A 15,999-nucleotide genomic window follows, 5' to 3' on the forward strand; every position below is an offset into this window, starting at 1 on the left:
AGCTAGTCTGTGTTTGTGTGTTACCTGAAGGCAGCCAGGTACTCTGCGTCTCCCATGGGTGGTTCTAGCCCCCCAGTGAAAGCCATGTTCACATTGAAGCCCATGCCTGCCCCAGTGCCCACCTACAACACACACAACACAACATAGGTTAGTCACGCACACAACAGGCACACACAGGCAAAATTACACACACCATACACCATAACATCTGAACATTGATTGACCATTCCTCTGTAAGAGGGACCATATCGAAGCCCTTTCTAGTAATATATGTAGTATCTCTAGGAAAAGACTGCTCAGATTACAGCTGCCAGGCAAGAGCACACACTATTATATGCACGCACACACACAAGTACACGCAACACACACTTTTACATTAAGTCTGGGCAGTTTACAAACAACCTCAATAATCTGAACTAAGTGGCGGTTGGCCTCATCATTAAAAAAACATGTATCAGGAAATGCTACAATAGGACTACTGTCAATATTGTAGCAATTATTAGGGGAGAGCCAACAACAGTTGAGTTTTCTTTATGTTGCCAATTTGACTGTGATTAACAGGAACATTTCCAAAAATCTATTTTCTGGTCATTATTGGTTATTGAGCCAGGGATGGCAGAAATTATAGTGCCCCAGTGTTTGACTGAATGGTGAAACACGGCCACCATTTAATTGGATGATCAGTGTTCAACTTCGTGAGTGGTTACCAATCGGAAAAATTGCTACAACTTTCAAAAAATTCCAAGGTTCCCCCTCCTGATTCCGGGAAGATCCTGGAATCAGGAGGGAATACGTCAGAAATCCTCCAACCAGAAATTCAGGAAAACCTGGGGATTTGGGGAAAGTGACAAGAACCCTACGCTACATCGTTTTTCATTAGCAAGAGGAAAGCATTGGTGTTGGAAAAAAATTCTGTCCCATGGCAAAATGTGTAGAATTACAGGGAATTAGCTTTAAAACTGCAACTGTTCTCTCAGTCCCATGACAAAATGTGTAGAATTGCAGGAAACTAGCTTTTGAACTGTAAAATGGTGTCTCAACGCCATTGCAAAATGTGTTGAAATACTGGAAATGTGCTTTCAAACTGCTCCCAAGGATGAACCAGACTTGTGGAGGTCTCTTTGCTCCATGGCAAAATGTGTAGTATTGCAGGAAATTTGTTTTAAAACTATAAAATGTTCTCTTAGCCCCATGGAAAATGTGTTGAATAGCAGGACATTTTGCTTTGAAACTGCAATTTGTCTCTCAGCCCCATGACAAAACATTTAGAATTGCAGAAAACTAGCTTTGAAACTGCAATTTGTCTCTCAACCCCCCCCCCAAACACTAACGCTGCCAATGCTGCTGAAAAAAATCATGGGGGAAACACCGCACACACACACACTCCGCCACTCACCTCATCAGGCGCTCCACTGCCGGGGAAGAAGTTGCCATCGTCGTAGCGATGGAGTGACAGATAGAGAATGTTGGGGTCACTGTAGAATGCTTGTTGCGTGCCATTTCCATGGTGAACATCCTGACAGACATGGAGAGTGGCGGGCTATGGTTACTTCCTGACTAACAACCGATTTAGGATCAGGTCTCCACATCAAAATCCTATCCATAAGCATTGTGCGCTTAACAACAAAATCAACCTTGAGTCAGTCGTCAGATGGGCATAGAAGACTAATAGCAAGTGGAAACCAGAGAAAAATGCTCTCCATTGTCATGCTTAGCCACTATCTAACATCCTACAACCTTTGTGACTAGTTTAGAGGGTTGTTTTACAAATCCCATTGCTGGGTGACAATATCTATTACTTTCCATTTAATTTCAGTAGACCTACCTACATAGTCAAACATAAAAAAGTGACTTAAGCTTCTATATCGAGGCATGATCTCACACATGACATCTTTTAAAGAAGGTTATTTTTAAACTAAGTGCCTATTTCTTGACGGGACTGCTTCAGAAGTTTCTATAGAGATATTTTCTAATTCGAAAGGCCTTTAAGATGTAAAAAAAAAGCTCCTCTTTCAGTTTCTGACCAACAGTTGAAGTCGGAAGTTTACATACACCGTAGCCACTTTATTTTTAAGAATGTGAAATGTCAGAATAATAGTAGAGAGAATGATTTATTTCAGCTTTTATTTCTTTCATCACATTCCCAGTGGGTCAGAAGTTTACATACGCTCAATTAGTATTTGGTAGCATTGCCTTTAAATTGTTGAACTTGGGTGAAACGTTTCGGGTAGCCTTCCACAAGCTTCCCACAATAAGTTGCGTGAATTTTGGCCCATTCCTCCTGACAGAGCTGATGTAATGGAGTCAGATTTGTAGGCCTCCTTGTTCGCACACACTTTTTCAGTTCTTCCCAAAAATGTTCAATAGGATTGAGGTCAGGGCTTTGTGATGGCCACTCCAATACATTAACTTTGTTGTCCTTACGCCATTTTGCCACAACTTTGGATGTATGCTTGGGGTCATTGTGCATTTGCTAGACCCATTTGCAACCAAGCTTTAACTTCCTGACTGATGTCTTGAGATATTTCTTCAATATATCCACATAATTTTCCATCCTCATGATGCCATCTATTTTGTGAAGTGCACCAGTCTCTCCTGCAGCAAAGCACCCCCACAACATGATGCTGCCACCCCCGTGCTTCACGGTTGGGATGGTGTTCTTCGGCTTGCAAGCCTCCCCCTTTTTCCTCCAAACATAACGATGGTCATTATGGCCAAACATTTTTGTTTCATCAGACCAGAGGACATTTCTCCAAAAAGTACGACCTTTCTCCCCATGTGCAGTTGCAAACCGTAGTCTGGCTTATTTATGGTGGTTTTGGAGCAGTGGCTTCTTCCTTGCTGAGCAGCCTTTCAGGTTATGTCGATATAGGACTCGTTTTACTGTGGATATAGATACTTTTGTACCCGTTTCCTCCAGCATCTTCACAAGGTGAAGGCTGTTGTTCTGGGATTGAATTGCACTTTTGGCACCAAAGTATGTTCATCTCTAGGCGACAGAAGACGTCTCCTTCCTGAGCGGTATGACGGCTGCGTGGTCCCATGGTGTTTATACTTGCGTACTATTGTTTGTACAGATGAACGTGGTACCTTCAGGCATTTGGAAATTGCTCCCAAGGATGAACCAGACTTGTGGAGGTCTACAATTTTGTATGATTTCTTTTGATTTTCCCATGATGTCAAGCAAAGAGGCACTGAGTTTGAAGGAAGGCCTTGAAATACATCCACAGGTACACCTCCAATTCACTCAAATGATGTCAATTAGCCTATCAGAAGATTCTAAAGCCATGACATCATTTTCTGGAATTTTCCAAGCTATTTAAAGGCACAGTCAACTTAGTGTATGTAAACTTCTGACCCACTGGAATTGTGATACAGTGAATTATAAGTGAAATAATCTGTCTGTAAACAATTGTTGGAGAAATGACTTGTGTCATGCACAAAGTAGATGTCCTAACCATCTTGCCAAAACTATAGTTTGTTAACAAGAAATTTGCGGAGTGGTTGAAAAATGAGTTTTAATGACTCCAACCTAAGTGTATGTAAACTTCCGACTTCAACTGTACATACCCTAGCTTGACAGTCTTTGTAAGCAGCGCTTTTTGACACAAATGTGTGTCGTACTGATAAATGACATGACGCAGAGTGTACAGCGCTCTTGCAAGATTTGGTACCAAGATTATTATGACATCAGTTTCACAGATTCTAACGCCAGACATATGTCTCATATGTTGCCACTGAATAACTTGGTCTGTAAAAGCATTACATTAAACTCGCTGGGCTGACCCCATTTAGTCGACTGGTTGATTGGTGGGTTGTTAGGCTGTTAGTGGACCAAGATTTATTTTACTTGAGCGGTAGCAAATATATATATACACTATACTGTATATAAGTATGTGGACACCCATTCAAATGAGTGTATTCGGCTATTTCAGTCACACCCGTTGCTGACAGGTGCATAAAATCAAGCACAGTCATGCAATCTCCATAGACCAACATTGGCAGTAGAATAGCCTTACTGAAGAGCTCAGTGACTTTCAACGTGGCACCGTCATAGGATGCCACCTTTCCAACAAGTCAGTTGGTCAAATTTCTGCCCTGCTAGAGCTGCCCCGTTCAACTGTAAGTGTTGTTACTCTGACGTGGAAACGGCTCAGCCACGAAGTGGTAGGCCACACAACCCCAGAGAACGGGACCACTGAGTGCTGAAGTGTGTAAAAAAAAAACATCAATCCCTGGTTGCAACACTCGCTACCGAGTTCCAAACTGCCTCTGGAAGCAACGTCAGCACACTAACTGTTCGTCGGGAGCTTCATGAAATGGGTTTCCATGGCCGAGCAGCCGCACACAAGCCTAAGATCACCATGCGCAATGCCAAGCGTCGGCTGGAGTGGTGTAAAGCTCGCTACCATTGAACTCTGGAGCAGTGGAAACATGTTTACTGGAGTGATTAATCATGCTTCACTATCTGGCAGTCAGACGAACAAATCTGTGTTTGGCAGGTGTCAGAAGAATGCTACACGCCCCAATGCATAGTGCCATCTGTAAAGTTTGGTGGAGGAGGAATAATGGTCTGGGGCTGTTTTTCAGGGTTCGGGCTAGGTCCCTTAGTTCCAGTGAAGGGAAATCTTAACGCTACAGCATACACTGACATTATCGACATTGATGTGCTTCCATCAAACACCTTTGGGATGAATTGGAACGCAGACTGCAAGCCAGGCCTAATCGCCCAACATCAGTGTCCGACCTCACATCAGTGTCCGACCTTGCAGTAATGTTCCAACATCTAGTGGAAAGCCTTCCCAGAAGAGTGGATGCTGTTATAGCAGCAAAGGGGGGCCCAGCCCATGACCAGCCCATTTTGGAATGAGGTGTTCGACGAGCAGGTGTCCACATACTTTTCGTCATGTACTGCTCCCTCTTGAGTCATTTGTGTGTCTTAATTAATGCATCACAGTGTGCTTAAAGCATCAGACAAGCTCAGTAGCCTATATATAGTTGTTTTTATTAACACATAGGGTGTGTCTATATAGGGAAAAATAAACGTTTAAAAATGTGCTTAAAAGGTGGCTCTCGGTCGACAAAGATGTTTTTTTTGTCGGGGACATGCCCTACGCAGAACATGAACAAATGTTAATAAAGATAGGTCACATTATTTTCTATAATAATATATGCCATTTAGCAGACAATTTTATGCAGAGCGACTTAAAGACATGCGTGCATACATTTTATGCATGGGTGGCATCAGCGGGAAACGAACCCACTACCCCCTTGCAAGCGCCATTCTCTAATGACTGAGCCCCACCTTATTCTGTGTGAAAGCACAGGAGGTCCAAGGTGAACTCACCCAATCCACAATCAGGATCTTACTGACACTGAGCCTCTGCTGCAGAAGTTTAGCTGCGATGGCCACGGAGTTGAAGTAACAGAATCCCCTGTGTGAGTGATGAGGGGGAGGAGTGATAGAGAGAAAGAAGAGAGAAAGAAAGAATATACATTGAGTTCAATAGGTATTGTGATTAGGGTTCTAATAATTAGATTTTGCTCGAAATCTCATACCGTTTCCATAACAATAAGAACTGATCCAATGAGAAGAAAGAAACATAAATGACGTGGGACTTACATAGGTGTGCTCTCCTCCGCGTGGTGTCCAGGGGGCCGGACTACAGCAAAGCCGTTCTGCCAATCAGAGAAGAGGGAGCCATGTTACCCATAAGGCCTTGGGTAACATGGCTCCCTCTCACAGACTAACAGACACTCGTACTGCAATAGCACAGATAAACACATAACCCCATAAATACACACGAAAATACCTACTTACACACACACACACACACACACTAACACGCACACACACATTCCAGTTTCTCCATGCAGTATTCAGTTCTCTGCCTCTATGACCCTAAATCCCCTTGTGGCTCACATTTAATTGCTTTGCCATTGACAGGGAGGAGGGTCAGACACTGCCGATGACACACACACGCGAAAATGTTTATTCTATTCTACTGAGCCATTTACTTTATGTTCATATTCTGATCTTGTATTATTTCATATTGTTGTTGTATTGTCGAGAAGGAACCTACAAGTAAGCATTTCGTTGGACAGTGCATACCATGTGTATCCTGTACTTACGACTAATAAATCTTGAAACACACACACACACACACACACACACAAAAGGTATGGCTGACAGCTGAGAGCAGCAGTGCGAGGCGTGGATGTTGTGTTAATGTAGGGACCTGTGGGACTCCCGCTGCTCCTGCGCCGACTGTTTACGGTCCTGGTGTAATATGGGGACATATGGGGACTGGTAGGGACGCCCAGTGTTTTCGGGGCCCTGACTGTGGTATGTGTACGTGGTGAGGTGACCTGTGTCCCTGTAGTCCAGTCTAATGATGTTGAGGCAGCTGCTGTGGATTACTCTCCACCTCGCCTGGCCGCAGAGGATATTATTCTAGCAGAGGGACAGAAGGAACTCAGATTCCCTCTGACGATAGGGACCCGCTTTCAAAGAGCTGTGTGTGTGCGAGAGAGAGCGAGTGTGTGTGATTTAAAGAGATTAATGGGATTCCATTGAGTTCTATTTTAGAAACATTGATGATGCAGATGCAAGGCTCACTTGAACAGGCACGGGGGGGGGGGGGGGTGGCAGGTGATGTTAGAGTCTGGTTTCCCTCCCTGGGGTTACGTGTGTGTGTGCGCGTGTGTGCTAAAATGGGGTTAAGGGGCAAGGAGGTCACTTCCTGTGATCTCTAACCCTTATGTAGAGCGCAGACATTTTTTTCATGAATAATTTCAGGTCATTATTCTTAGAAAGAGAGCCATGCCCTCCATAAATCAATCAAGATAAATGGATGAACAAACGAGTCCATGAATGAATAAAACAAGTCAAAAAATCTCAGTAACAACAACCAGTGCTGTTCACTAAATGGCTTACATATTCATCAACAGATACACTCCAAACAACAACCTTCAAATAACAATAGATCACATCCATTTTACGGTATGCACTAACTGCCTCCCCTAACCAATGCTTCCAATTCCACTGGAGCAAGAAGGAGAGTGAATGTGCTAGTTGAAGCCCTAAGTCCTAGCTGAGACTCTCTGCGAGCGTTAGCAATTTAGCATCCTATGCCAACGGCTGAGAGAGGGATTATCATAAGTCTCCGTTACCTTACCCAGCTCTGCAGGTGGCTGTGGTGGGCAGGCTAATAAAGTCGGAGTGTTAGCAGGGACTATTAGAGCTAGCCAATTAGCGATGCCCGCGCACTAGGCCGCCCCGCGGAGTTCAAACAACAGTCGGCACTGCCAGGAGAAGCCACAGACACAGGAAAGCAGGCGGGCAGGAGTGTCTGTCTGAAAAGTGCTAATGAGAGCTGTAGGGAAGTGGTAGGGAAGGGGGCGGGGGGCATTCCTACCGAGTCTGGAGGTGTTAAGAGAGAGCATGGCTAACAAGGCTAAATGAATGAAGCCTAATTCAAATCAAATCAAACTCTACACGCCCCGAATACAAGAAGTGTAGATTTTACCGTGAAATGCTTACTTACAAACCTTGCAGTTCAAGAAGAAAATATTTACCAAGTAGACTAAAATAAAAAGTAATAATAAAAAGTAACACAATAAGAATAACGAGGCTATATACAGGAGGCACCGGTACCGAGTCAGTGTGCAGGGGTACAGGTTAGTTGAGGTAATCTGTACATGTAGGTGGGGGCGAAGTGAGGTAGCAAACAAACAGCGAGTAGCAGCAGTGCAGTGGGGGGGGTATTTCCGGTGGCTATATCCGGTGGCTATTTTTATGAATTGTTCAGCAGTCTAATGGCTAGGGGGTGGAAGCTGTTGAGGAGCCTTTTGGACTTGGCACTCCGGTACCGCTTGCCGTGCGGTAGCAGAGAAAACAGTCTATAACTTGGGTGACTGGAGTTTCTGACAATTTTATGCGCTTTACTCCGCCTATTATTTTGGTCCTGGATGACAGGAAGCTTGGCCCAAGTGATGTATTGGGCCGTTTGAACTACCCTCTGTAGCACCTTATGGTCAGATGTCGAGCAGTTGCCATACCAGGTGGTGATGCAACCCGTCAGGATGCTCTCGATGGTGCAGCTGTAGAACCTATTGAGGATCTGGGGGCCCATGCCAAATCTTTTGAGTCTCCTAAGGGTAAAAAGGTTTTGCTGTCCCCTCTTCATGACTGTCTTGGTATGTTTGGACCATGATAGTTCGTTGGTGATGTGGACACCAAGGAACTTGAAACTCTCGACCTGCTCCACTACAGCCCCGTTGATGTTAATGGGGGTCTGTTCGGCCCATCTTTTCCTGTTTTGCTCATATTGAGGGAGAGGTCTTTGTCCTGGCACCACACTGACAGTTCTCTGACCTCCTCCCTATAGGCTGTCTCATCGTTGTCGGTGATCTGTTGTGTCGTCAGCCAACTTAATGATGGTGTCGGAGTCGTGTTTGGCCACACAGTCGTGGGTGAACAGGGAATACAGGAGGGGATGAAGTACACACCCCTGAGGGCCCCCAGTGTTGAGGATCAGCGTGGCAGATGCATTGTTGCCTACCCTTACCACCTGGGGGCGGCCCGTCAGGAAGTCCAGGATCCAGTTGCAGAGGGAGGTGTTTAGTCCCAGAGTCCTTAGTTTAGTGATGAGCTTCGTGGGCACTTTGGTGTTGAACGCTGAGCTGTAGTTGTTGAACAGCATTCTCACATAGGTGTTAATTTTGTCCAGGTGAGAAAGGGCGGTGTGGAGCACAATTGAGATTGCGTCATCTGTGGATCTGTTGGGGCGGTATGTGAATTGGAGTAGGTCTAGTGTGTCCGGGAGGATGCTGTTGATGTGAGCCAAGACCAGCCTTTCATGGCTACTGACGTGAGTGCCACGAGGCAGTAATCATTTAGGCAGGTTACCTTTGCTTCCTTTGGCACAGGGACTATGGTGGTCTGCTTGAAACATGTATGTATTACAGACTCAGAGGTTGAAAATGTCAGTGAAGACACCTGACAGTTGGTCGGCGCAGGCCCATCTGGCCCAGCAGCTTTGTGAATGTTGACCTGTTTAAAGGTTTTGTTCACATCGGCTACCGAGAGCTTTATCACACAGTTATCCAGAACAGCTGGTGTTCTCGTGCATGGTTCAGCATTGCTTGCCTCGAAGCGAGCATAAAAGGCATTTAGCTCGTCTGGTAGGCTCGCGTCACTGGGCAGCTCGAGTCTGGGTTTCCCTTTGTAGTCCATAATAGTTTTCAAGCCCTGTCACATCCGACGAGCGTCAGAGACGGTGTAGTAGGATTCAATCTTAATCATGTATTGACGCTTTGCTTGTTCGTTTGAGGGCATAGCGGGATTTCTTATAAGCGTTCGGATTAGTCCCGCTCATTGAAAGTGGCAGCTCTAGTCTATACGGTCACTGTGGGGATGACCTCATTGATGCACTTATTGATGAAGTTGATGACTGAGGTGGTGTATTCCTCAATGCCATTGGATGAATCCCGGAACATATTCCAGTCTGTGCTAGCAAAACAGTCCTGTAGTCTGACCACTTCCATATTGAGCGAGTAACTGGTACTTCCTGCTTTAGTTTTTGATTGTATGCAGGAATCAGGGCAATATAATTTTGGTCAGATTTGCCAAATGGAGGGCAGGGGTGAGCTTTGTTTGCATGTCCGTGTGTGGAGTAAAGATGGTCTCGGATTCTTTTCGCCTGATTGTACATTTGACATGCTGGTAAAAATTTGCTAAAACTGATTTAAGTTTGCCTGCATTAAAGTCCCCGGCGACTAGGAACGCCGCTTCTGGGTGAGCATTTTCTTCTTTGCTTATGGCCTTAAAACATCAGCCATGTTCTTCGGCGCCATATTAATAGACCTCACTTGAGTGGGGCTAGCGTTAGCACCGTTAATGAGGTCTAATGATCAATGCTCCACTCTGCCACCTAACCGCCAGAATACTCCCTTGTCACACAGTATGCCCTACCAGTCTCTCCAGTCAAGAAGCATCTGCAAGATGACTACAACGTCAACTTAGACATGTCATCCCCTTTGAGATATAAACAAATCTTGACCCGTACTAATTCTAGCAAAAACGTTGTAAAGTGGAAACCCCACACCCTTAAAACAACTCCCCGGCGTGATTTGAGAACATAGGCTCACCAAATCAAATCAAATTTTATTTGTCACATACACATGGTTAGCAGATGTTAATGCGAGTGTAGCGAAATACTTGTGAAAGGCTACACCTGTGTATGTGTGTATGATTTTGTAGTGCCGTCTAATCGAGAGAGCAGCATTTCACCTCAGCGTCCGAAGCGAGATGGCATTATCGTTGGTAATATAGGCATTCAGACAGACAGCTAGACAGACACACGATGACGAGGGACATGGAGCTAACCTTGAGCTCTCCAGCCGCCACTTTGAAGACCAGCTCCACAACGGAGCCCACAGCCAGACGAGCCGCGCTGGACGAGTGGACCTCGTTCCAAATGGTGTCGCTGTCCACCTGTGAACACGAACACACATTTATGTAATGCGCAATATATACATGTTCATGTATAATACACAATGTAAACAGGGTAAAGCATTCAATTGGACAATGTTGGACCAGGATGGCTGTGGTGCCATTTGTCCTCCCAGTCCCAACAATCCCAGAGGTATAAAGAGTGAAGAAGATATGCGCACACAAGCTACAATACAAAAGCCCCTAACCACACACAGTGTTTACAAATCCCTTGTATTGTATCAAAGCTTGCTTGGGGGGGGGACGACTTGATTGCTGAGCAAAAAAGAGACTCAGAGTGAGTTATGGGTCAATCCAACTGACGTGAATGACTCCCCTTACAGACAGAAACTCAGTTTGGACAGCCAGGCTTAGTTTCTTGTATATACACGAATATCCTGCTGGCACACACACACACACACACACACATACACACACACACACACACACACACACACACACACACACACACACACACACACACACACACACACAAAACATACACACAGTTGCACAAACACACACACACACACACACACAAACACATACACATCCTGTACGTCAATCTAAAGGGTAGGGAGAACTAATTTGCTCTTCACACGTCTGTCCGCCTGAGTGTGCTTCTGGTGGGACCCCATGGGGGAACACAAAAGCATGCTAGTAGAGGTGTGATTGTAACGTCCGGGAGAGAGATGAGATGGCTTTTATTCACAGACGTGTGTCAATATTGAGCCAAGGGAGAAGTTTGGGAGAGATGAAGGATATACTGTAGACGGAGAGAAATATTAAATATTTTAAAGGGGGGGGGGGGGGGGGGGGGGGGGGGCATGGAGAGTGATGTGGGATGGGGTGGGGGGAGCTGGCTAGTCCCGGGGTTGTGGAGGTGTGGGGTGTGCATGTGGTCAGAGAGAGAGAGGCCAGGCATTCATCCGTCAGGGCTGATTATGCTGACACACGCCTGCTCCGTGGCCCCAATCACAGCGCGCACACACAGTACTTCTACACACATCTTTACTCCTCTACACACCACCTTAACCCCCCCCCCCCCCCGGGTTAAGGTTGAATTCTAAGGAGAAGAAAACAGCTGGCAGAGGGAAAGATAGGCAGGAGAGGGATAGAGAGAGAGAGAGAGAGAGAGAGAGAGAGAGAGACTGGCTTCCAGTCGAAGCTCGCATCCACTACAAGCCCATGGCACTTGCCTATGGAGCAGCAAGAAGAACTGCCCCTCCCTACCTTAAGGCTATGTTCAAACTCTACACCCCAACCCGAGCACCCCGTTCTGCCACCTCTGGTCTCTTAGCCGTCTTGGCCCTCCAAGCTCTTCTCTGTCCTGGCACACCAATGGTGGGACCAGCTTCCCACCCCCCCTACCTCTTCAAACAGTATCTAAAATAATCCCACAGCACCCCCCACTACCTCCTCACCCCCCTCCCCCACTAGCTCTGACCCTGCTACTTTATTGATGAAAACGTACGTACGGTGGCTGTGATATGTGGTTGTCTCACCTAGCTATCTGAAGACGAACGCACTAACTGTAAGTCGTTCTGCATAGGAGCGTCCGCTGAATGACTACAATGGCAACGTAAAGGTAGCGAAGGGATAGAGCGAGAGGGAGTTTGTGGGGACCTGGGACCTTCTGTGAACCTCGGGGTCGCTGATAGACTCAGCATACATTGACTCTGGCGATCAATGCCCGCTGCATTTGGCTTTCAACGGCATGAACGCTCAAGGCTAGAGTTAGAAAAGAAAAGGAGAACAGGGGGCCTTTTCAAGTCACGCCAAGAAGGACTTTGTCACGAATTATGAGTCTGCGGTGCATTTTACGATGCAAAGAAGACCGGTGGGGAGGGAGGGGGAGGGAAATAGGTTGGGGGGGAGAAGGCACGGGGGAGTTGAATGAAGAGTGACGGCTGCACCAGAGTGAGTGAGTGAGTGAGTGAGTGTGAGTGAGTGAGTGAGGAAGTCATCAAGGAAATGAATGATAAAGTAATTGAGTGATCAAGCTAAAAAAAAATGGGAGACGACGACGAAATGTGACAATGTACCCTGGGATGAACTGAGGAGTGTGTAAAAAAAAGTGAAGGAAAAGATTGAGAGAGGGAGGGAGGGACACAGCGCCAAAGTATGTCACTGGGAGAAGAAAGTGCAACGTCGGAAGGGCAGAGCAGCCTTTGACGAAAGCGACTTGCAAGACTGAGACTGAGGAAGACGAGGCGAAAGATGCACGCCAGTACGACCAAGAGCGATAAGGGGGATAAAAGAGAGAGGAAAATGAGGGACCAGGGAACCAAAGAGAGTGAGGGAACGTGTTGGAATGAAAGAGTGGTAGTTCTGCTCAGGCTGACAGGGTAATTTGATGAGGCGAGGCGCTGTGCTGGGACTACAGGAAGACAACAATTTAGCCCTCATTTCCATAAAACAGAGCAGAGCCCCTTCTGTTTCCCACCGGCAGCGGCGGGCAGAACAACAGACCCAGCTAGATGCCCTCCGTGGAGAGAGCGAGAGGTAAGGGGAAGAGGGAGAGGGATTGAAAATCAGACCTCTGTCAACATATTGATCTACGGAGCAACAAACACACAATCTGAGTTCACACACTCCAATACACACTCCCACACATACAGTACGCAAGGGAACACACGCCCCCATGAAGACAACGAAATGCAAGCATACAGAGAGGGTCACACACATACACTAACCCAGCTGACCTTGTTCTTACCTGCCACCCCCCCCAACCATCACACTGAAGGAACAGCACACACACACACAGCATTGCCCCCCCAACCTCCCCCTTACCCCCCCTCCCCTCCAGTGTCCCCCTCAAAACACAGACAGCGCCCTCCCACCCTCTCTACAGGACACAGCTTGTTTATAGAAAACATATGGTCACAATTACCCACTCGACAGAAAGCAGAGCAACAGTTTTGGTTGCCTCTGGTGCTCCAGGGTGGTGTGTGTGTGTGTGTGTGTGTGTGTGTGTGTGTGTGTGTGTGTGTGTGTGTGTGTGTGTGTGTGGGATAACACACAACACCATTATTTAGACAGGGGAGAATAAGTAGGGAGTGACTTACCCCTACCCCTCCACAAGGCAGCCTCACAAACATGGGAGTCAATGAACCTGAGAGGGAGAGAGATAGAATGGGGGTGGAGAGAGAGAGAGAGAGAGGGAGAGAGGGAGAGAGAGAGAGAAAGGTCAGAGGCAACCGCCAGAATACTCCCTTGTCACACAGTATGCCCTACCAGTCTCTCCAGTCAAGAAGCATCTGCAAGATGACTACAACGTCAACTTAGACATGTCATCCCCTTTGAGATATAAACGAATCTTGACCCGTACTAATTCTAGCAAAAACGTTGTAAAGTGGAAACCCCACACCCTTAAAACAACACCCCGGCGTGATTTGAGAACATAGGCTACACCTGTGTATGTGTGTATGATTTTGTAGTGCCGTCTAATCGAGAGAGCAGCATTTCACCTTTGGGCCTGAACATTTAAAATGTGTCTAGGTGACCATTCACTATTCTTAGTGGGTCCTGAGTTGATCATTACACTTCTGCATTAATATGAATTCATATAGCAGACCCTCCTAGAGCATTGACGCATGACAGAATACACAACAAAGTCACATGTATTTGAAGTAAACACTTTTAAAATGGTGCAAGTGGAAATACGGAAAGTCCAACAGTCCAAAACAGTGTTTCTCCTGCGGGTACTTGGGGGTCCTTCAGGGGTACTCCGGACAGAGCAAAATGTACACGGTGCTACAGTAACTAAAAAGGTTGGGACAAAATGACTGTTCTTCGACAGGCGCTGCTTGGTTAACTCCGATATGACAGCCAGGGTGGTCATAGTTCGATGTTTGAGCCAAGCCGTCAGTCTCCCTCTCAACCAATACGAAATATTTAGGTGATGGATCAGAACACTTTGGGTGGAGGGAGTAAACACAGAGGGGTGATGTCATGGAACATTGTGTGTGTGCGAGTGTGTGTGTGCGCGCGCGTGCGGTCATTATTGGCAGAGAGGTAGCGGCCTTGACCGAGCTTAGGGACAGACTTGAACGAGCTCCAACTGTGGCGAGATAACACGGGAACGGAACGAATAACAAATAAAATGGTGGTTGTTTAGGTAAACAAAACAAATTCTGTGGAGCTTCCTGGCTTTTTCTTTACACAGAAGGCTATAATGCAGATCATAAAGTTGATACGGGTCTGGTAGAGGAACACTATCATTAGACCAGCTCTGCCCTGTAATAACCGACAGCGGAGGTGTGAGAGGGGGGGGAGAGATTGCAGTCTACGAGAGACTGTTATTGTCGTATACTCTCATACTGTAGGCAATCCTGTTCATATACTGTACTTTGTGCATATAAATCAAATCAAATCAAATTGTATTTGTCACAGGTGTAGACCTTACCGTGAAATGCTTACTTACAAGCCCTTAACCAACAATGCAGTTCAAGAAAGAGAGTTAAGAAAATATGTACTAAATAAGCTAAAGAAAAAATGTAAATAAAAACAAACACAGTAACATTTTCAATAACAAGGCTATATACAGTCTGTGTGGTGGTACAGGTTAGTCGAGGTCATGTGTACATGCAGGCAGGGGTAAAGTGACTATGCATAGATAATAAACAGTGAGTAGCAGCAGTGTAAAAACAAAGGGGGGGGGGGGGCATTTGATTAATTGTTGGCTTTGGGGTAGAAGCTGTTAAGGAGCCTTTTGGACCTAGACTTGGCGCTCTTGTAACACTTGCAGTGCGGTAGCAGAGAGAACGGTCTATGACAAGGGTGACTGGAGTCTCTGACTATTTTTTGGGCCTTCCTTTGACATTGCCTGGTATATATGGCAGGATGGCAGGAAGCTTGGCCCCAGTGATGTACTGGGCTGTACGTACTACTCTCTGTAGCACCTTACGGTTGGATGCTGAGCAGTTGCCATACCAGGCGGTGAAGCAACCGGTCAGGATGCTCTCGATAGTGCAGCTGTAGAACTATTTGAAGATCTGAGGACCCATGCCAAATATTTTCAGGCTCCTGAGTGGGAAATGGCTTTGTTGTGCCCTGTTCATGACTGTCTTGGTGTATTTGGACCATGATATTGTTGGTGATGTCGACCCGCTCCACTACAGCCCCATCAATGTTAATGGGGGCCTGTTCGGCTCGCCTTTTCCTGTGACCTCCTCCCTATAGGCTGTCTCATCATTGTCGGTGATCAGGCTCAGCACTGTTGTGTCGAAAGCAAACTTAATGATGGTGTTGGAGTCGTGCTTGGCCACACAGTCGTGGGTGAACAGGGAGTACAGGAGGGGACTAAGCACGCACCCCTGAGGGGCCCAGTGTTGAGGATCAGCGTGGCAAACGTGTTGTTGCCTACCCTAACCACCTGGGGGCGGCCCGTCAGGAAGTCCAGGATCCAGTTGCAGAGGGAGGTGTTCAGTCCCAGGGTCCTTAGCTTATTGATGAGCTTTGAGGGCGCTATGGTGTTGAACACTGAGCTGTAGTCAGTGAAC

The 15,999-nt window shown here is 46.4% G+C and overlaps 1 protein-coding gene across 5 annotated transcripts in view; it reads right to left on the reverse strand.

The window, feature by feature from the left end:
- hdac4 (histone deacetylase 4) overlaps window positions 1–15,999 on the reverse strand; it is a 281,514-nt gene that overhangs the window by 42,764 nt on the left and 222,751 nt on the right. For all 5 annotated transcript variants that reach the window (XM_036958952.1, XM_036958951.1, XM_036958950.1 and 2 more), the window contains 6 exons: window positions 13,564–13,610; window positions 10,391–10,498; window positions 5,624–5,679; window positions 5,348–5,435; window positions 1,397–1,516; window positions 25–122 (listed from right to left, as the gene is read on the reverse strand). In XM_036958952.1, coding sequence (XP_036814847.1) covers window positions 25–122; window positions 1,397–1,516; window positions 5,348–5,435; window positions 5,624–5,679; window positions 10,391–10,498; window positions 13,564–13,610 — 517 coding nt within the window. The remainder of the gene's footprint in view (window positions 1–24; window positions 123–1,396; window positions 1,517–5,347; window positions 5,436–5,623; window positions 5,680–10,390; window positions 10,499–13,563; window positions 13,611–15,999) is intronic.

The sequence above is a fragment of the Oncorhynchus mykiss genome, chromosome 22 (assembly GCF_013265735.2).
Source record: "Oncorhynchus mykiss isolate Arlee chromosome 22, USDA_OmykA_1.1, whole genome shotgun sequence".
NCBI classification, from domain to species: Eukaryota; Metazoa; Chordata; class Actinopteri; order Salmoniformes; family Salmonidae; genus Oncorhynchus; species Oncorhynchus mykiss.